The following is a 22171-nucleotide window of genomic DNA, read 5'->3' on the forward strand; positions in this document are numbered from 1 at the left end:
TGAAGACAGCCAATGGACTTCACTGTATTCATGGAAGTCGACTTTCTTCTGCTGAGAGATTTCTTCTTCTCAGAATCAAATTCTGGTGGAAAGGAGTCAGGACAACTAAGCACTTCTCACAGAAGCAGTATTTAGTTCACAAATACACACTTTCTTAACACGGAAGATAGTGGGAAGTATATATAGTAAGAGACCAGCTGGCAACTCACAAATGCTTTGATGATTCAAAATGTAAGAGTAATGGGAAAAAGAGAACTAGGTCAAATCATCAAGGACAAGTGTAACAGCAGAACATTTATACAGAAAAACAAGATCAGAGAGGTCATATCACAAAATGAGAAAAACTAATGCACATAAAAAGCAAAACCATAAAAAACAAATTCCATAGATATATCAGTAAGAAGAGTGGAAAGGAAGGAGTTATTCTAATACTCATTGAGAAACAAAATGGACAATGACAAGAACATAGAAGTGCCTTTTTCTGTCATTTTTTTCACAAAAAGGTCAGCTGCAATCAGATGGCAAGTACACCAGCAGAAAGGGAGCAATAACAAAACAAAGATAGTGAACTACAAGACACAGAATTCATAGAGAAGTTAATCTGTATAAATTGCAATGATTGATTAAATTCACTCCAACAGGTCCTATACAATCCAGAGTAATCTTAACTGTTACCTCTGAGAAATCATGAAAAACGCATGAGAATCCAGATGTTTGAAATAAAATAAAACAATGCCCATATGCCTACTTTTTAAGAGGAAAAAAAATGAAAGGATAGGCTTAAGAAACAAAGTTAAGTTGAGTGGTCAAAATTACCCAGAAAAAAACCCTTTTTGACAAAATATTTTCTAAGTGACACCCTAAAACATAAAAGGATATGTTTGCCAAATAAATATTTTAGTCATTTATACAGAACTAGGTATAATTTTTGACTCAGAGAGGAAAAAAAAGTGTCTCTCCATGAAAGCAGAGTTGTAAAATACATCCTATACCTTGACCTCACAAAGGCATGAGAATACCATTGGAAACAATGTGAAATATGCCAGAAAAAAATATGAGCTGCCTGAAGTTAATATAGAATGGGTACAAATAACAGCTGGAAAACTACAGTTAGATACTAGCTCGCTGTGCATAAAAAGAGTAAAGATAACATTCTCTATTGGGTCCTTCCTTTGTCTGGCTCCAATAGATAATTTTAAATATTTGGATGAAGGAATAAAAATATGTGTATTAAGACCAGAAGCGCTATCAGGCTGCAATGGCCAGGAAGCATACAAAGGAGAAGCCAGAATTCCATTGACATACTGGAATCATCACAGAATCACAGAATGGCTTGAGTTGGAAAGGATCTTAAAGATCACCTAGTTCCAACTTCCCTGCCATGGGCAGGGATTCCTTCCACTAGACCAAGTTGCTCAAAGCCCCATCCAACCTGGTCTGAAGAAATGGTCTAGCCAAATAAAAGAAAACAGAAGCCATTCAATAGGTAAATATTCAAAGTTGTGCGGACACAGGTTTGTCTTGTGAACATCCCAAGTCTCAGATGCCAGAAATGTCTCAGTATGCCAAGTAAAGCCAAGCTTAAGCATGGACTCTCAAAGATGATAAAAACACTCAGCAAAAGAGAAATAATGAAGGACCCAAATAATGAGCATTAAAGCCCTGGACTTTAGTAAGGCCTTTGGCATGGTCTCCCTGGTACTATCATCCTCTTGGAGAAGGTGTTGAAGTACAGCCTGTATGTGCAGACAATGAGATGGACTGAAAACTACCCTAATGGCTGGGTCCAGAAGGTGGTGATCAGTAGCACAAAGTCTAGTTGGAGGCCAGTGTACTCAGGGGTCAATGCTGGGTTCAGTCCTGTTCAACAACTTGCTTAATGACCTGTATGATGGGGCAGAGGGCACCCTCAGCACATTTGTTCATGGTACCAAGCTGGGAGGAGTGGCTGATATGCCAGAAGGTCATGCTACCATCCAGAGGGACCTGGGCAGGCATGAGAAATTGGCTGGCAGGAGCCTCATATGGGAGGTTCAATAAAGGGAACTGCAAAATCCTGCAGTGAAGCCTCCATCCGTGGAGATATTCAAAAGTCATCTTTTGGACAGTCCTGGACAACTGGCTCTAGGTGACCCCTAGGAGCACGTCAGCTCAGGTGACCTCAAGGCCCCTCCAACCTCAGCCATTCTGTGATTCTGTAATTGAGGTCTTGTCCTGAAAACCATAATCTCTATTTCTTTGTTTTCTTTTGCAGCCTCAAAAAAGTCAATACAGTCATACAGAGAACTGTAATTTTATTATAATTCATCAGTGATTAAACTTCAAAGAGAAAGAATTTCAATTAAGAAACATTTTATCTCGTGCTTGTTCCTGGGTCAATACACACAACACACATCCCCCCGCCCTCCTCCTAACTGCAGAAATCTCCGTAAAATGGATACAAAAGACTGTCATTCAGCAATGCCTTCAATCTTCTTTTTTTTTTTAAAAACAGTGATTTGAAAATGTAAAGCACTGCATAAGTGCTAATTATTACTATGAGATACACACATGCCAACAGAAGTAATCAGTCTAACAAAGCATATTCCCCTAACGGAGCATTGCTTCCCACCAGAAAAATCCTGTGTCAGAAAACGAAAACGATCTTTCATTGGCACCTGTGCTTGGTTGAAACTGGTACACCATATTGTGAGTGGGCACTGTGCCACTCTAACAGATGGACAAAACTGTAAGCATGCCAAAGAAATAGAGTATCTTGCTTATTTTTTTTAAGCTAGAAAAATATAGTGTTTCTACTCAAAACCAAAAAGAGTTGCTCAGATGGTCCCTCTTTAGGAGTACATTAAGTCTAAAAGTGAGGGGATTCAATAAAATACCTATGCAAACCATAAACAAGCCACAAGTGCTCCTCAGTTTAGACTGCTAGACTTATGTATAAGCATTTCTAGAGCAAGGATCCATACATAAAGTGTTTTATAGTGTAGAATTGACTGATCCTAAATTTACGAGCAACACACTGATAATGCACCTCAACTCTGTCTTCCTAAATGCTAATCCTATTTCAAGAGACCTTATTTTCCAGCATCCTAAATCCACCAGTCAATGAAAACAAGCTCCTTAGAAGTGAAGGGCATGAAGAAGATGCTACATTTAGAGTACCAAGTTTAGTCTTATTGTAAAGTCAAACTAACACTATCCCAAACAATTATTACTAATTCAGACACTTAGGCCTTCAGCATCTCCTTCTTTAAAGGTAATTGAGCAACTTAGGGCTCAGCCAGGTGACAGCTTGTAGGAGTTTAAGAAGTCACCATCTTCAGGTGAAACACAGTAATTGATTCTGTGAAAGCACCTACTCTGTTGAAAGTTGAAGCAAACTAAGTTATGTTGAGCTCCTGCAGGAAGTTTTAATTTTTAACTGAAAAGGATCATAAACACTCATATATTCCACTAGCCAAGGTCTAAGATTTCCCTTCTCATGAATTGCTAAGCAAAAGGGGAAGAATTACCTATTCTTACAAGATCATATAAGAATCCACTGTTAGAATTAAATTAAACTTGAAATCTCCTTGTGTACATACTATTTCAGCTCATCTCAGTGTTTCACTTAATAATGAAATAAAAATAGCAAATGCCATTTCTAAACATATCCAACCATCTCAAATTCATTACATACAGGCTACACTGAAGGAAGCATCTATACTCTGAATTACATGATCTTGGAGAAGCAAAAGTTAGCATTAATATTAAAAAGTTCTTGTTTTTCCTCAGCCCACTAAAATTATAAAATTGTTAGGTTTTCCACTTACAACTATTTGCTCCCAAAGTGTTCAAATATGAACAGTAGGGCACACACTTGAAAAATCAGAGCCTATGTGTTTAACAATAATAAATTTCTCTTAACCAATTTCAAAACAGCTAACAAATTCCCCATATCTTAACAATGATCTCTTTCACACAGGAGACCTGAATATTTTCAATCTGCAGGAAAACCTCAATAATAAAACCCTCCAATATTCATAAAACTCATCACTACAGTCTACTTTGCATGCTTTATTAAATTAGTAATGAACAAGTAGATGACTAATGGGCAACTACACAGAACAGAAGAAAACAGAAATACACAACCAGAACAAAGTCATTTTTAGATGTCATAGTGCATAAGCAAAGAGTTGATCCCCTATTTAATATCCAGGCCAATATTATTCACATGGACCAAATCATGAACTCCTCATTTTACATTTCTCAGGGATCGCCAATGCAGATGGCAAATACATGCAACTGGATCACTGTCAAAGCTGAAGACAAAGGAAGGCAAAATGAATACTACAGCAGTTTTAAATTGCCTTATGAATTCCCAGAGAAGCTGCATTAAAATTCAGCAAAGTTAATAACCCACAATTCCCTTCAGAACATACCTAAACAGTTGTCAGCTCTTGCTGTCTCCAAAGCCTATGCAGTGGATTTGTCCCCACAGTTGTGTTTAAAATAGCAGGACAGAATGAGAACAACAGATTAGTTCCTTGCAATTATAAATGTTATCCTATCAAAGATGGTAACTTCAAAAACTGTATATTGGGAAAAAGCAACAGAATTGTAGAACTTCAATAAGACATAATTATAGCCCACATAGTGTTAAATGCCTACACTAAAAAAAAATGCTACAGATTCTGGGTAAAAGTAACTGTCTATCCAAAAATCTACTGAAACCACACATAAATCAGGCAGACAAGCTGCAGTATATCTTGAGCTTTAAAAAACCCATTATTTTCCTTTGGAAGTCCTCCAATCTGACACTGATATTTTTCTGATCCACTGACTGTTTTCACTATTATATATACTTTCTCCATAGTACTCCCAAATCCTCCTCAGATATGAGTTCTTACTTCCCCCAAAAAAAAATTAAAAATCCTTACATTCATTTTGCCAGGTGAAAACAAGCACTAACCAGTCTCTCACACATGACTTTAGACTCCTTTTCTTTAAAGAATGGCAATTCATCAACTACATCTTTGATAGTGAAACAAACAGATTTCTTGAACTCAGCCATCCACAACTTTCACACTGCTTTGCTGCATGAATAGTCAGATTCTTTATTAAAGACTTAGATAATCTTATCTGTCTGATAGTAGCATTGGGATGCTGCTGGTAACAAAACAGTATATGGCCACTGAGGACTCAACCATATTAGTAGCATCAGCTCAGGTTTTTCAGTGTTTGTTTTACACTGATGCTCACTTACAGTTCATCAATAAAAACATGTTTCAGTAACTGTATTCAAAGGACAATACAAATGCAGTCTACAAATCCTTAAGGTCTTAGGAGTTGTACCTTCTTTTAAGTGCTCCAAAAGACTCACACTACCATGCATCTATTAGTAACAATTAAAAAAAAAACCCAAAAACAAAAACCTTTGACAGCTCTTCTCCTACTCCTTGTAAAAATTTGGTGAGCTAAGCATTATATATACACATGTGAAAGCCAGATCCAGGAACAAGGACACATACACCTGACCTACACTTTAAGGTCATGCTTGCCTTTAATATATAAAGAACCTAGCAGAACAAGAGGAAACAGCATGTCAGAACAAACTGGTACAATCTGCTTTTGGGTAGGATCATCATAAAGCAGCTCTATTGGATTAGAAACATAAGCCTGATGCAATGGAATGCACAGAGGGGTTTTTGGTTGTTTTCTCCCCCTCTTTCTCACTAACAAAGACTATTCCACAAAGATAAATTACCATTTTGGTCTGACATAGAACGTGATGCAATATTAACTTTTAACTTGAACTAGAACTACCAGTATGCACAGGTGGTATCAAAGACATTCTGGATCTTGTGGATTTGACGTCAGAAGGAAAACATTCTGAGAGCAGAAAAGGTATTTCCTCTTTGCAGCTTACGAGATACTGGCTAAGTCTGTTCTTTATATGTGCATATTTTTTAAAATGCATGTTCTTTACCTATATTCAGACTGAGACCAACTTACATTTGGGATTAAGAGTTCTTACTGTCATTGACTCCCTCAATTTATGCAGAACCAAACTCAGCTAAACTCAGATAAAAAGTTCCTTACTCCTTATTTATTCTATTCTTTAAGAATGGCTAAAAGAACTGTTCATGAAAGGAAATTCATACCACCAAAATGCAGGCATCAAGGGTAAAAAAAGTTATTGCCAGGGCAGAAAGTAAAACTGGTTGTGGTTATTGGTGGAGTTCAGCTAGAGGAGACATGAATACAGTGATGAACAGGACTGCTCTTTTGGGGGGACCAAGGTAAGCTGGAGGAATGGACTTCATGAAAAACAAACACAGCACCATGCAACAACCAAGGCTGTGGGACTGTCTAGGCAGCAACTCTGCAGAAATGGGTATGGAGTTCCTGGCTGATAAGCTGAAGATGAGTCAGTGGTGTGCCTTTGCAGCAGTGAAGGGTAAAGAAAGAGAGACTCGAGTATGTAACTTGGATAGAAATTCTTGCATACAAAGTCTAAATTTCCTTAAGAAGTTGCTGAGGGAAAAGCAGGCAGTGAAGGTGACAGTAGACATTGAAAACTGATTTGAAAGACAATGCTGACAGACTGTAGCTTTCCTTGGCAAATTGGCTAAGAGACATAGCTCCTGCCCTATTATGATGTAATGTCCAACAAAAAAGAGTAAGTGCTGCTTAGTATCTTGTCTTACAACAGTTTCCTTCTTCTGTATCCATGACATGTATTTCCAGTCCAGGGATACTATTAAAATGACACTGACTTCTAACAGCTATCAAACTGGCCTTCACAAGCTGTACAAGCACCTTAACCAGAGTACACATTGCATTCTTAATCATTCCCGAGATGTCCTCCATAACAAAATAATTAGAGTCCAACATAATAGTCTCCAATCGTCATTTTAAGAATTTGGCTCTTGAGTTCTTCAAGTAAAGATTATTACCCCTGCCTTACAGGCCTACCCGTACCAACACACTGGAAAGCCCATAGCCATTATTTTCATCTGTCTAATTTACTCTTCCGCTAATAAAAGCAACATCATAAGTACAATCATATCCAGGAAAATAGGTGAGAAAAGAAAAAACGACCAAGCAAGAAGCCGAGGCCAATTTTCATCAAGAAATTATTAGTTCAGTTGAAAGAAATGAAACCTACTCAAAGGGAAGAAAAATATATCAGAAGTGAACAGCAATCATCATAGGTTTCATTTGAAGTGGCAAAGATTAGGTTAAACTTATTATATCAGCAGTAGAAATAAGCAAAATAGTTCCAAACAATCTAAACTGAATTAACAGGAGCTATTCACAGCATCTTACAGCTCACTGTGCATTAACTTACTCCCCTCAGCCTACACCAAGGTCTCTATGATGCCACAACTGTGTTGTTAAGCCATATCCCATAAAGTCAGCTCAGGTACTTCTGAAATACACTGACAGCTCTGGTTAATCATTTCAGGCCCTGCCTATTGAGCTGATATACAAGCTCTTCAAAACACAGCTCCTTATGGGTTCACCAAATGATTCCCATATTTCCTGTGGTAGAGCACATTCGGATAGCAAGACTGCATGTGCTGCATAGTTTTTCACAGTCATGAATTCCTGCATGTGCGCCAAAACAATTTCTCCACAACTGTACTTGAACTGCCAACCTGCATTCAGATCAAATAGTACATGAGATCTAAAAGCTGACTTGAAAAAAAATCTAAAAAGGAATTGTTCATGTTAAATACAGCTGTCTTACAAAAACTCTATGAGTAACACTGTATTCAGCACTATAAGCCAGCACTTGCATATTGCAGAAACTTAGAACGCTTACTCATACAAATAATTTTTTACAATTCATTAAAATACGGGTAAGGTTGCTAAAGTTTGTTCCCGTTTAAGACATCACAACATAACGAGATGAAATGTAGTAAAATATTTCAGAATATGCATAGGTAGGCTTAATTTCTTTCTAAAATACTTATTAAAATACTTCATTATACTTCTAAAAAATAAAACATTTAGCAAATAAGCCTATTATAAAGTTGACTTTTCTTAAAATAAATTCATAATGTTTAACAGAGACTAGGGACAGCAACCTTTCCAGCACTTCTAACAATAAATACCTGCTAAAGCAGGTTTTTAAAAAATATATATTATGAGGGTATAAACATGAATCAATTTAAACAAATCAGTCTGACATTTTTAGTTTTGCTATTCTTCACTGAAATGTACAAATGCTGAAAATGTACAAAACAGAAAATTAAAGGGGCAAACAGAATGCTTACTTTCTCTAAAGGCTTTACAGTAGCCAAGGAATGACAACAAAAAGAACAGGGCACACAGTAGATCTGCTCTGCCAACAATCCCAGCAACCTTAAAAAAAAGAAGAAAGAAATTTCAAATTATCAGATTTTTATTCTTAGACAACCTGACATAAAGGTACACTCACAAATACAAAGTGAAATATATGAAAGAATATCACTGTATCACTGTTTGTTCTTTTTTACCTTGGTTTACTGGATTAGTGATACCCAGTTTTTTAAGAAGCATCCCAATTTTCACTGGGTATTTCTTAGTATCAACTATATAAATGATTTGGTTTTAGTTTATGAAAAACTGCTGTTTTAAGAAATGAAGAAGGACTTTACTGAATAAAATTTATACTCTATACAACTCTATCTGTTTTTTGGATCAGACTGCATTTCAGTAGAACTCTTAGCAAACATGAAAATATAAAATTATTTGGGTTGGAAGTGACCTTAAAGACCATGTAGTTCCAACTCACCTGCCATGGGCAGGAACATTTCTCACCAGACCAGGTTGCTCAGAGTTCCATCCAGCCTGGCCTTGAACACTTTCAGGGATGGAGCATCCACAGCTTCTCCAGGCAACCTGTTCCAGTGCCTCACCATCCTGACAGTAAAGAATTTCTTCTTAATATCTAATCTAAATCTACTCTCTTTCAGTTTCAAGCCATTACATAGCTCTGAAGCCAAACATCCTGAACCTCAACAAAATTGGCAGCTCTGCTGAAACACAGATCAAGACTGTTAACTTTCAGAAGACAAGCCAGCCTTCAAATTACAGTCTGAATACTTAGAATGGACAAATAGCTTCCAGCCTGCAGATTCAGGGGGAAAAAAAATTCCTCCTCTATCAGTTTTTTGTGTTATATTAATTGTTTGCATTAGAGCTACCTCCAAATGCATCTTGTAACAGAAGCTGTACTAATGTAAAAGAAAATGACAAGCGCCTCCTGGGACCTTTGTACTCCGGATCTGCACCAACATATTTAAATCAAGAGCAATCTCAGGACTACCAGCAAGCCCATAAAATGTGTTTATAATAACTTGCTGAGATACAGCAAGTCGTATTTTTGGATCTTCAGTTTTCAATTATCCAAGTGTCAGGATACACCACAAATTTTTTTTGTGGAAATCATGACATGGGACTGGCAGGAGACTGTATAAGCCCTGACGCTGGAACCTCACTAGAACATACACAGCAAGGATTGTGGAAACACCCTTTACTTTTCAGTCTAGCTCTGCTTCCTGAAGTGCTGGGTTCCATGTTTTTAGGAGATGTACAAAGAGGCCTTTCTGAAGCAGAGCAAGACAGCTACAGGTTTTTTTTTAAATTCACTTATTGAGATTATGTTTCAGGGGCAAACGCAGTAACTTCAGTTCTTGTATAGTACACCAGTTGTGCCATTTTGTGTGTGATACAGAAACAGGAAAGTAAAAAGATCAATTGTGTCTTTGTTTTGTTTAAAGGCACCTGTTAATCCTCTTTTAGGAAAAGGGCATTTTTATGTCAGTCTAATCATGTGGCAACTATTTCTAAATAACATTAGAGAGAGAAAGTGAAGTGTAGAGGCATGAGAATATGATTAATTCCACTGAAGAGAGACTCTCCCACTTCACCCTCACCTTCACTTGAGCACCGTAAAAGAAGAAATTGTTGGATTTCTAAATTCTGTTCAGGAAAACTTCTTGATTTATCTAAAGCCACGCACCTAACTTCTCTGCTTCTTTTTCAGTCATAAAGAGGAATTACAAGAATTAATTCAATAGCTGTGGAGTGATTTGAAAGGTGAAAATAATGAAGTGTCACTCTTTTTCAGGAGCCAATCTCGCTAATGAGATAAAAGTAAAGGTGAACTGCCAGAGTTTCGAAAATAAATGTCCACTTGTTACAAAAAAGAGATTAAGGGGCTAATAACACACACGGCCTCAAATGACTCCAACAGTATAATGTTTGCAAGATCAGGCATATAGACTCTGGTAACAAGGCAAATTTTAAATTAGTATCAGATATATTCCTATGCCAGTGATTCATTTAGTATTTCATTACTGAAGTGTTACAAAGAATAAGCCTTTTTTAGAACAAAGAACTACAGCACAAGACTGTTTACATGCAGGTAGAAAAATGACAGTGTTTTCCTTACATAGGTACTGAAAACATTACACCTTTCAAGATCTGTTTTACATGACAGTTTGTTTTGCTGTATATAGCAAAACCCAAAGCAGCAAATAGACAGATTCTTCACAATTTTATGTCAAAATATGTCATCTCATTTCAAAACCGGGATGTCGTGATACCTAAAACTCACAGATTTAAAATCATGAGGAATACTTTTTAAGAGATGCTGCCAGACACACACTCATGCTAGAACTGTAGCAGTATAATAATGACTGCTTCAGTGCAGCAAGATTTATTATTCACCATGTAAATGATGAGAGGCTTTTGTTCATCCAGGATCTTAGAACAGACATCCAGGATCTTAGAACAGACATGATATATAAGCATGATACTTTTCCCCCTCCCCTTCAAATGTTTGCCCAAAGCATATGAAAGTCTTCAAACTTCAAATATGCAAGCAGACTGCATCATTTATTTGACACGACAAAGGGTCCATTAATATTTGCATGCTGATTTAGACATATTTTTAGAGCCAAATGGAATGAAGAATAAAACTATGGATACTGATAAAGGAGTCAACAGTAGGTCTATTACAAAGTTAAGACTCAAGTAACATTTCTCTTTACATATCAGAACATCAGAAGCACTGAAGGCTTGTTTTACTTTACTCTGACATCTAAAACTGGTTTTGGAGAACAAATACAAGGGGCCCTTCTGACACTAGCACAATGCACTCTCACAAAGAAGTTACTGTGTGAGCAAACACCAGAAAATGACTGGCAGGATGTTTTAGCCACACTGCCAAAAATGGTGCCAAATTACTAAGACATAACTTTGCACCATTTCTAGGTTTCCAATACATGCAAGGTCTCCAGTGAGCTGAGAGGAATAGCTTTCAATAACCTTTTCCCTGTCAATTGTGCAAAGCAAATGCAAGATGCCAAAACTAAGGCATGTTGTGAATAAATGAAAAATCAATGCCACATATGCAGAATAAGGTGCAATAAGGATTCAGTGTTCATTGCTAGGACAAAATCAAAATTAAAGCTAGTACTTTTGCTGTTGCTCAGACCATTCAAATGCTAACAAAAAAAGAAAAAATCCCATATTGGGCTAATTTTAGGTTTCATTTATTAATTACTAAAAGATCAAGAAATCAGTGACCACATCCAGCAAGCTCACTGGTATAAGGCTGTAAGATCTTCTTAGCTTTTAGTACAAAAGAGCTTTTTAAGAACACCATCTTCTTTTCACTATAATTTTCACACAAGGACTTGAGCTTTGGTCAGGTATTTTGATTAGCTGCTACACATGTACCATGTTTCTATTCTGCATCTTTACAGCTTCAACTTCCAGCCACTGTTACGCTTTTGGCTGCAATATTAAAAGGCCCATTACTATCAAATTCATGTTCCCCATCTACATAATTACAGACTGTGATTAAAAAAAAAATCCTTACATCTTCTTCTTCATATTAAAAATATAAACCCATGGAGTCTGATCGCTCATGGCACAGGATGATTTCCAGTCCTTTAATCATTTTTGATTCTGAGCCCTCTCCATTTTTCCCAGTGTTGACCTTGCAGCATGAATGCGAAACTGGGTGCATTATTCCAATAGTCACATATAAAGTTCATATAATGACCCTCCTCCGACATTCTACTTCCTTATTTTGTTTATCAAAGCAAATGGAAATGAAAAGTAATTACGGAAATACAGCAGTTAGGGAAACTCTGTAGTTTAGTGCTATACTTTAGTTATTGTACTTAAATGATTTAATTTATCTTCCTTAATAAGGCCTAGCCCAGTGGAATTACAAGCCTTTGGACGTACTAATCATAATATTTGATTGTTCTATTACGACATTTGCCAAGAGAAGTGTTAAGAATATATAAAAGCAATGTGTAGAGTATAAGGCTATGACAGAATTAATTAGTCAAGATGGTCAAGAACTGTAAAGATAAAAATCATTGCAGATAATTATTCAGTACTTACACATTCAGTGTGCACTGGATGTACAGCAAAGAGCAAGGCAGCTAGAAGAGAGGACTTTGGAGCCAGGTTTAGCCGTCTTCCTTTATTACTGAATTGCAGTCCACCCAATAATATTGAGAACACATCAATCATCAACACTGAGATAGTACAATGCAGTATTATATTGATGACATGGAAACCAACTGGGTAGAAGCCTCCAGCAAGAAGGTAATTAATTCTACATAGATACAAAAATATTAAGGTCAGGAATTACAACAATGTTTACAAATATGCAAATAGAAAAGCTAAACAACTCTATAGCAAGACCACATGCAGACACAAAACAAGCTGACATGTCTCAGGACACATGGTTCACCATTTCACCACCAAAATCAGCTAGAAACAATGTCCCAATCTTTACTTCACGGTATTCATATGGAATATCATATTCAGCACAGTATCTATCCTCTCTAGTTAATGCTATTAAGTTAATCATACTTAGAACTGGCTTTTGGTTGACAACATAACTTCAGAGTTGCAATGCAGGAAAGTCTTGTGCATAAAGACTACTGGGGGAATACCCCGGGCTTAAGAGCAGCCATGTCCAAAACCAACTTGATAAAATTATTTTAATTCAATCCCCACAGTGAGGAAACTAATATGCAGAGAGACTGATTTCCACTGACATTCTAATTGAAAAGGTCCTAGCATTTGGACTGACAATGTGGAAATTGCCTGGGTACAATCAGTTTCCATCCTGAAAGTAGTCAGTTAGCTTATCTTAGTAACTAATTTATGATACTGGTTAGAAAGACATTTCATACAATTATTAGAATCAGCAGAAAGTGCAAGTGAAAATTCAGCCTAAAACCCTACGCAAGATAGGAACTCTGCAGTAAACTGGGAAGCGAGAAGAAAAGGTGGAAACATCTTGTTATTATCCATATACTTTTATCATCAGGTGAGATATACAGAAACTTAGTTTGAATAGGGAATTTTATACAGTTCATTTGGTCAATCTGCATCTGGCATGAGTGAAATCTATCAACACCCCCTAATCTATTATAAACATGACACACATAAAAGTTGGAGCGTAGGGAAATCAAGGAAACAAGTTGTTTACTTATGAAAATAGCATTTTGTGGATCATCTCCACAGGCTCATCTACATTTTCAGACATAGTAATGGTTGTATCCCAGTTCACTCTTTAAACTAACCAGGATGATACTAGAGATGGAATATACTACAGAGACCTTGAAAAAAAGAAAAGCATGTAATGTGTAGTGCACTGAAAGCTTTAATAGGTTCAGGACTCTGACACTTTCTATTCAGTTGCATATTTTTTGTGATGAAAATGTGAAGGAAGTCCATCAGACAGCAAAATCCACAGTGCTAGGTACTTAAAACACTGACACTGCACCAAGAATCAAAGTTTTTGCTTGAATATGAGGAGTAAGAGTGGGACTACTTCTTCTGCACTTACTTAGTCCCTGGCTTAGAATGGACACAACTGCAGAACGAGCTCCAGGTCCCCATCAACAATATTGAGTCACATGGGGAAAATAAGAAGCTTAAGACTGAGTCTTCAAAGATTCTCTGCATTACTGTGACAAACTTCTACTGCTTGCTCCAATCTTTGTGCAAAAACCATGAGCTAAGCATCTACAGAAGTAATCCTCTTAAACCTTTAGTTATTTGAGAACACCAGCAAGACATATTTACAGGCAGACATCTCACTGGCTATGATTCTCAGACACAAACGCTCACTTAAGTTAGAATATCAGGGGAAAGAGGTGGGAAGACTATTCAGTGACATGGTGGCAAAAGGCCACAGTACATTGATGCTATTTATAAAATAAACCATTTGACAGATAGCAGGAAAGTAGAGAACAGCAACTACAATAGCAGTATAAGTGGGAGCATGGCTAAGTGAAGGGAACATAGTTCTTTGATGATGTGACCTACATACTAAACCATACTGCCCCTAGTACCAGCTATATAAGAGCATAAGATGAAATCTCTGGAAAGTACATAGAAATACAGAATGTCAAAATAATGTATACTTTGGGAAGGGACCACATGGAAAACTAAAACTCAATTTGAGATTAAGGTAGTGAACAGGAAAATCATATTTAGGGAAGGTATCCAACTACCTCCAGATACTTTGTTTCTCTCCTTTTCTGTTGCCTCCTCCCTAAAATCAATTGAGCCAACATATGCTACAAAAATATTCAGACCTCAAGCAAAAAGACAAGTCTCACCTGAAAGTTAGGACAGTTAGTGGTCGATATGACTTATGACTGGTATTGCTGCTGAGTTTGCTACCCCAAAAGTCATGATACCACAGGTCACCAAGTGGGGTTTCTGCCCTGAGGTCCTGAAAGGAAACATAATAAATTAGTAGATTCTTAACATTTCTCCTTTGTTCAAAGCAGCTAAAATACCAACAAGTTCTAATAATACAAACTCACACTAACATGGACATAGCAGGACTTTTGTTGGCTCACTACTGACATTTGACAAGGCACTCAAGTTTGCAGTGAAGGTCACATCTTGAATGCCTGACATCATAAAGGCCCTGATCTTGAATTCTGTAAGCAGGCATAACTACATGAAATTTAGAGCTATGCATATTCACATCGGTTTATACTCTGGTCAATAGCTGAGATATGAAACACATAAACCTTATAATTTTGTAAAAAGCCTTTGATTTTAGGTCTAGGTTATCTTGCAAAGCAGGTCAACTACAAACTGCTTCGAATAGTTATTGTTTTACCAGTGTTAGTAGCACAACTACTAATGAAAGCATGAAAGCAAGGATACCAAAGACAGAAAACAACAATTAGCTCTTTTTGAAGCCTTACTTCACACAGGACACTATTCAAATAGCTTTTTAAAAATTATTTCTTAATACATGAAATCAAGAATCAACATCTTTATACACTGCTCTAAAAGATTAAAAGTGAAAGACAGAAGAGTAATGAATTATTTTATTTTGGGGTACAATAGGTGTCGTGGGGGCAAAACCACGACAATAGGGGACATTAAAAAAACACTGCAAAGGAAAAGTCTACTCTTTCCTTTATCTCCAAGCCATGCTGATAATGAAAAGATCAAAAAAATGTAGGCTGTTGAATGGAAAGCATTCCATTTGGAGAGGAAAAACAAGGATCTTGGTAGCACCTGCCTCAGTTTTCTATAAGGACAAGCTGGGATGCTCTAACATAATACTTGCCCCTTTTCACCTCTTCCCTGGCACAATTAACTATCAATTTATGCTATAGAAAACGTGCAGCTTAAAAACACTTGACATAGAACCTAAAACCAAAATTTTACTAGTTAGTATTACGCCTGCAGCCAACAAGTTACTCTACCCCCACCTTCTGCTCAAATTACAGCAAAATTTCTGGACCCTAATGACTGGCTGCTGCTAAACTGAACCTAAAATAACATATTTTTTGTTGCTTCTCTCTTAACATATTCTGATTTTCATCCATCCAAAAATAAAATAAAATAAAAAAATCCAGTAAGATTTTTATCACTTGATCAAATTTAGCCAGTATTATATAACTGATTAAAAAAGAAGTAGGAAGGGGAAGTAAGCTAAAATTCCTAGCACACTGTCAAATGAACTGAAGCATTCTCTAACAGGTTACTAATCAATACTCAGAAAAGAGAACAGGGATAAAACTGCAGTCTGAAAAGTCCTATACTGCAGCTGTGAATTAAGGCACTCTCAGGGAAATTCTTAAGAAGTACAGGGGAATCCTATTTGGGTTTAAGAATTATCAAGGTGAAAAGTTTCTTCACTCTCTCACTGATGTTTCTACTGCCAAGAAATAGCAAAAAATTTCTTCTCCTGGAACTGCAATTTTAGCCTTAGGCACCTAAATTCCTGTTCCATTCCTCATTGGTATGCACAAACCCTAAAGGTCATAATTTGACTCTCAGAGCAGGACCACACTCAACCAGCAGCTCACTGAATCAATACAGCCTGCTTTTCCAGGGGCAGGTTGGGACAGGGATGTACACCAACTTCTATTCAAGTCTTTGCAGTCTGCAGGGGACAGTTGTCAGAGGGTGGTGTGGCCCTAAAGACTCTTTTTCCAACCAGCAGCATTGCTCCTTATGTACATTTGCCAAAGAAAGGGACTATAACAGAGAGAGTTTTCTTTTTCACTATTAAAATTTTAAAAGTATGTCTTTATGTCGCAGATGGTCTTCAATAACTTGAGATGGGAAATATATTTGAGATGTACAAGGCTTGATTTCCCTTTCCGCTATAATCAGTCATCTTTTGTCTTCTGTCGGAAGAATGCAGGAAAAGCTGAATGCGTGGAATTACTTAGTGATTAGATTACACTTATACACGACCCAAAAATCTTCAGTTGCATATCTTGCTCTTGTATCCAAGTTCTGTGAGAAAGTTCCTTACATTAATTTTCCTACTCAGTGAACTTACCCTAAAACAGGAACAATTTGCTCTAAGAGACACAGCTGTTTAAAAGCTACATATGATTTCCTCTTTAAGAACCAAAAGTAGATATCAAAGGATCTCTAAATATTTGATTAGCAGCAGCTTACAGACACCGGAGTTCAAGACTTGAAGAAAGGTCAGTTTTTCTATACAGAGGCTTATGGAATGACATATACATGTGTCTGAAGCTCTGCCTAATCCAACTGTTTGTCTTGCCAAGCTAGTAAATAAATAAAGACAAAAGTCACTGTCATGTACCAGTTAAAATGCTGCTTAAAATGACAAGAAAGCATCTCGAAAACAGTCTTGAACTCCAATAAAATCTAGTAACAGAATGTTCCATGATAGGATAGCCATAGGGTCAACTAACGGTGTATCTTTCACTAAAAAAAAAAAAATATATTGAAAGATTAGGGTGATGGCAGGTAGTAAATACTGTGTGGTAGCCAAGAAAATACCAGTGAGTAATGCTCAGTAAATCTACAAAATTACTTCAACTGCCGTCTCTCCTATTGAATAGGAATAAAATATGCTATGCTTTGCTTAATAAACTGTGCCACTGCTAGATGCTCTCCCTCCCCATTAAACTGGTAAACTCATTGTCTCTGCATTTTTTTTTGTGGATTTTGTATTTCCATATATTCATATGACCCCTATCTAAAATGATATTGTCAAAAAATCCTTATTTAATATAGGGAATAATAGAGGATTTGAAGTGAAAAATAGAAGCAGTCTCATAGTTTTTCAGAAATACAGACTAGGTATAAATTAATTTATTTAAGCAGTTGGTTGAATTTCTCAGCATTGCCAACAGCTAGAATCTTGGTGCAGGTTCTTGTGTTGCATAGATAAACTGAAACATTTTCAAAGTAAAGACTGAAGGAAATGGGAAGAGATGACAAGTGTGGAAATTGGACATTAACAAAACAACCTGTCTTGTTTCAACATCAGTCTTTTGTTCGTTCTTTCAGGAAATATTATAAACAGGTTCCAAACAAAACTTTGCAGAATGAAACATTGCCTGGAGCTGTGTAATCTACAACACAATGCTTCTCTAAAAACACCAACCAAACAACAACATTACAAGTTCTTAATTTGTCTACAGTATTCTCTTGAAAGCTTTGAGATTTATTTCCAAGCTGGCAGATGTATTATCCCCCCATACATTTACAACTGAAGGTATGATGACTTACACATGCACAATAGAAATTTGTCTAAGGAAACAGTAATTTTGCAGGATTCTAAAAGACACATTATGACAAGTTACCTCTAAATCGTGTGCAAGGCAAAAAAAAAAAAAAGTGAATTGTGTTCTTCTAGTGGTATGACCCTCCAGATTATCCTCCTTGTAACCCCATGGCTTCAGGAAAACAAAACCAGCAGATAAACGTGATTATTTTACGCTGTGCTTCTCTCTCTAAACATTTAACAAGTACCTTCCAGAATAGCATAAAAGCTGGAACACCAAGACCCATCCATGGGCATAGGCTCACTCAACCCTACATGTGATCCTATGAAGTGTCTCAACAATTGAAGACACTCAACTCCTCAAAGTCAAAAGAATCCCAGCTAGAGGTTTATTTGAGTCACATGTTAATGTCTAAGCATTTCAAGAACTGTTCATTGCATGTATGATCAGTTTTAAAACAGAGCAATAGAATACTCTGTTTCTACTTAAAAAAAAAAAAATACTGTTGTCACAGGAACTTTAAGTGGGGAAGAAGTATAGGAAAAGGAAACTTTGCTGCATGTAACATTTTTGTGGTATAAACCACAGCTGGAGACTCCCTGCACCCTACAATAGGTGTAGGGATGCATTATGTGTCTTGCAAACAGAGTAAGTTTGTTTCACTTGGCTTATTCATTTGTGACCCTGAGGAGACACCGAAAAAAATCTCCTATTAACATCAGTGGGTATCAAAAAAGTCTGCTGCACACTCTCACTGACTTAGAAATGAGCATAAAATTAGACCTATAGGCAGTCTTGATGTGCAGGTACCCTGTGAATAAGCCTTAATAAACATCACATCCAAAGTTGCTGCAACCCTAGGTAATGCTTTATTTGATAAGCAGGTAAAGTCCATTTGGAATGGCAAAAGAGCTCCCTTCCCCCTGACCAGATATCAACACTCATTAAGCAGAGCATCTTACCTGCAAAAGAGTGAAAGGGGATGCATTCTGAGGTGGGAGGGAGGGGAAGGGGAAAAGAAGCTGTTTAATTTGTTTCTATATTAGAACCCAAGTCATGTTATCGAAATAGCTTTAGGAGTAAGACTTCGTTAAGCATATTTAGGCTTCTAGGTTTTTGGTAGAGCACTGCTGCACAGCTTGTTTGTCAGCCTTAAATAAGGCTTACTTAAAACAACACTCAATAAAACAAAATGGAAAGATGAAGTTAAAAAAAAAGAGGAATCTCTTTGCTAGGCTGAAACTTTGGGTCTACTTGGATCAACAGTTGCCTTATTTTTTTCCTATGACCATTTATGCCAAAAGGCGTGAGGTAAAGAAGAGAGACAAACCTTATTATTGATGATGGCTTCAGAATCATCAAAGACAAAATCTCCATCATAGCTGTTAGCAAAGCAGAGGAAGGAAATTAAAGCCACAACCATTTTAGCCCAGTACGGTGGAAGGAGGAACCATGATACGTCATGGTCCAGATTAGGTTCTGTTTGTGCCATTCTGTGAAATGCTTGTTCCAAGCTGAGAGCTTCAGCATTATGTTAGTTGAAAATCTGAAATACATAAATACAAATGCATGGTTATAGTCGCATTTCACTAAAAAAGAATTTAAAAACAGAGAGTTGGGTTGGGAGACAAGAAAGTTGTATGAAATTCCATACAATCTTACATTTTTCTCTCAGTGCGTTTCACAATTACTGGAACATACCGAAACATAATTTTGTACTTCAAACAGGGAAGTAAAGGCAGAGTTTCTCATGGCTGGAGCACAGAGAAATTTTTAGATTCTAAGTTAAAGCTTTGGCACAGGAGAATTCTAAAACCTAGAGCAAACTACTGGTTTTTCTGTTCCTTACTGTTCAAGTAATACAAACAGAGGTATCACAGAGACTGTGGAGCATTTATAAAGTTCTGTAGAGAATGATAAGCATTATAATTTCCTTCCACGAATGAAAAGGAAACCATCAATTGCCAAAAGAGTTCAACTATCTTCTGTTAATCAAACTAAAGCACATAGTCTCAAACGTTCCCCCATGCAAGGAATTCATACAAACATCACAGATAGACGGATATATGGAGATAGCAGTTAATGGACTAGGCCTAAATCTCAACAATTCAAACAATGAGACAAGACCCGTAGAATTAAGACTGGACTAGTGTTCACTAGATCACTCTGCACACCTCAAGTACAGGCTAAATTCCACAGCTGTATCCATGGGCTCATGAGGTTGTTGAGGTAGATAAAAAAGACCCTGCAATCCCAACCTCGATGAGCAATCCATCAGTGTGGAAGTACTAAGGCTGGAGGTTTACACCCATGAACCACCTTTACTTAGAAGGATCTCTTTCAGTGCTCCAAAGCCAGCCTTCCGCCTTGACTGCTATTCTGCCTCTGCTTCTCTGGTGCTCCAACTCAACTGGGATTGGTCCTATTATCAAGTGCTGGTATAAATGGCAAGGGGAGGAGGATATGAATGGAAAACTGCAGTAAAAACAGGGCAGAATATGAAATTTTTATTTGTAAGCCCAAAGAATGACAAGCACATATACTAGCCTATTTGCAGTTTCTTCTTTTTATTTGCTTTTTAAATCAAGCGTTGCACCCCTGAAAATATTGTGTATTTAATGTCTTTATACAATCTTGGAAAAAAGCTCCAGTCATTTGGCTTCCGGAACGGGCTTGACGATTAAAGCTGTTATGGCAATTGCTCTGTAGCTTTCTCTTTTTGCAACACTAAATTCCAGTCTCCGCGTTTTTCCAATTCCTGCGCACACACATGCACAGGGACAGACGGTACTCCCTGTCACATCAGTGCCCCTCCTCGCTTTAGGGACCATATAGCGGTGCTCCCAAATTCAGATAAAGTCAGTAACCTGGAGCTGTGCAACCTGAGAGGCTGGAGCTCCCTGGCTGAGCAAAGCAGCTGCTTTAAGAGCAAAACCTTTCCTCAAAGTAGTTCACCCTTGCGCTCTTAGTTTGACGGAAACAAAGACGGAAAGCGTGGCTGTTAACTGAGGGAAGTGCACCGCATTGCTACCAACAGCACGGATACAGCGTCAGTGCCCACCACACAATTAAAATACTTAATCTACTCAAAATTCATTTCGCCCTGAAAGTTTCTCCAATTACGCTTGCTCCATTTATCCGGCGCGCAGCTGCTGCCAGCCCTCTTCCCCGCGGTCCGGGAGGCCCGGCCGTGGCGGGGTCCCTTCTCAGGGCAACGCGGTGACCGCACGGGCACCGCCGAGGGACAGAGGGACCGCCACCTCCACGCCACCGGCGCACACGCCACTGCCCGGCGGCGGCAAGGACGGAGGGAGGCAGGGCACCTCCCCGCCGCCCTCTCCAGGGAAAGGCGAGCCCGAGCCGACCCGGAGAGCACCGGCCCCGCGCCGCAGGGACCCGCGGCAGGGCGGGCACGGCGCGTCCCACCGAGAGCGCGGACGCCGCGGGAGGGCTCGCACCGAGGGTCGCCCTGGCCGCGCACGGAGCCCCGCAAACTTGGGGGGCGTCCCGGGCGCCCGGCGGGCGGTCCCGGGGAAGGAGCCGGCCCGGGAAGGCAGCGGCGGGCGCGGGGCAAGGTGCGAGGCTGCGCCGGGAGTTCGGCGGGGGCCCTGCCCCGCCCGCCGCTCCCCTTTTGTCCTGGTGGCGGCGGCTCCGCCGTGGGGGGTGGCCTGTCCCGGCCGTCCCTCAGCACCCCCCGTCCGGTTCCGCCACAGAGCGGGGCACGGGCGAGACCCGCCTTGCCCCGGGCCGCGTTACCTGCGAGGACACGGATCCCGCGCCGCATCCCCACCCGCCGGCCAAACTCTCGCGCCCGGCGAGCCGCCAGCGGAGCGGCCCGCGGGGGAGGGGCCGCGGCGGCCACGCCCCCGGGAAACATCCCCGCCGCCCATTGGCTGCGGCCGCAGTGACGCGCGGTGGGCGGGGCCGGGGCGGGGCCGGAGCAGCGGCATCACTCACGGCGGCGGCGGGGCCCGTGTGGGTTGTTGTTCCCCCGCCCTCTCAAACTCCGCGCCCCGCACAAAGGCGGGGGCCAGGTCTGCTTCCCGCGCCACCGGCGCCGTGTTCATGGGCGTGCCCGCCCGCCCGCTCACTTAGTCGGTCTGCCGACAGGTCACTGTCCCCGCACCTGGCTG

At 39.1% G+C, this 22171-nt stretch overlaps 1 protein-coding gene across 2 annotated transcripts in view; it reads right to left on the reverse strand.

The window, feature by feature from the left end:
- The window catches only part of TMTC4 (transmembrane O-mannosyltransferase targeting cadherins 4), a 56722-nt gene extending 34816 nt beyond the window's left edge, over nt 1-21906 (reverse strand). For both annotated transcript variants that reach the window (XR_007630875.1, XM_050332059.1), the window contains exons 1-5: nt 21795-21906; nt 19369-19584; nt 14634-14749; nt 12394-12610; nt 8262-8349 (exon numbers count right to left, since the gene is read on the reverse strand). Coding sequence is in view for 1 of the 2 variants with exons in the window: in XM_050332059.1 (XP_050188016.1) it covers nt 8262-8349; nt 12394-12610; nt 14634-14749; nt 19369-19530 (583 nt within the window). In the remaining variant the exon portion in view is untranslated. The remainder of the gene's footprint in view (nt 1-8261; nt 8350-12393; nt 12611-14633; nt 14750-19368; nt 19585-21794) is intronic.
- Between the last annotated feature and the right edge of the window lie 265 nt (nt 21907-22171).

The sequence above is a fragment of the Myiozetetes cayanensis genome, unplaced genomic scaffold, assembly GCF_022539395.1.
Source record: "Myiozetetes cayanensis isolate MyiCay16 unplaced genomic scaffold, myiCay2020 scf5-8, whole genome shotgun sequence".
NCBI lineage: Eukaryota > Metazoa > Chordata > Aves > Passeriformes > Tyrannidae > Myiozetetes > Myiozetetes cayanensis.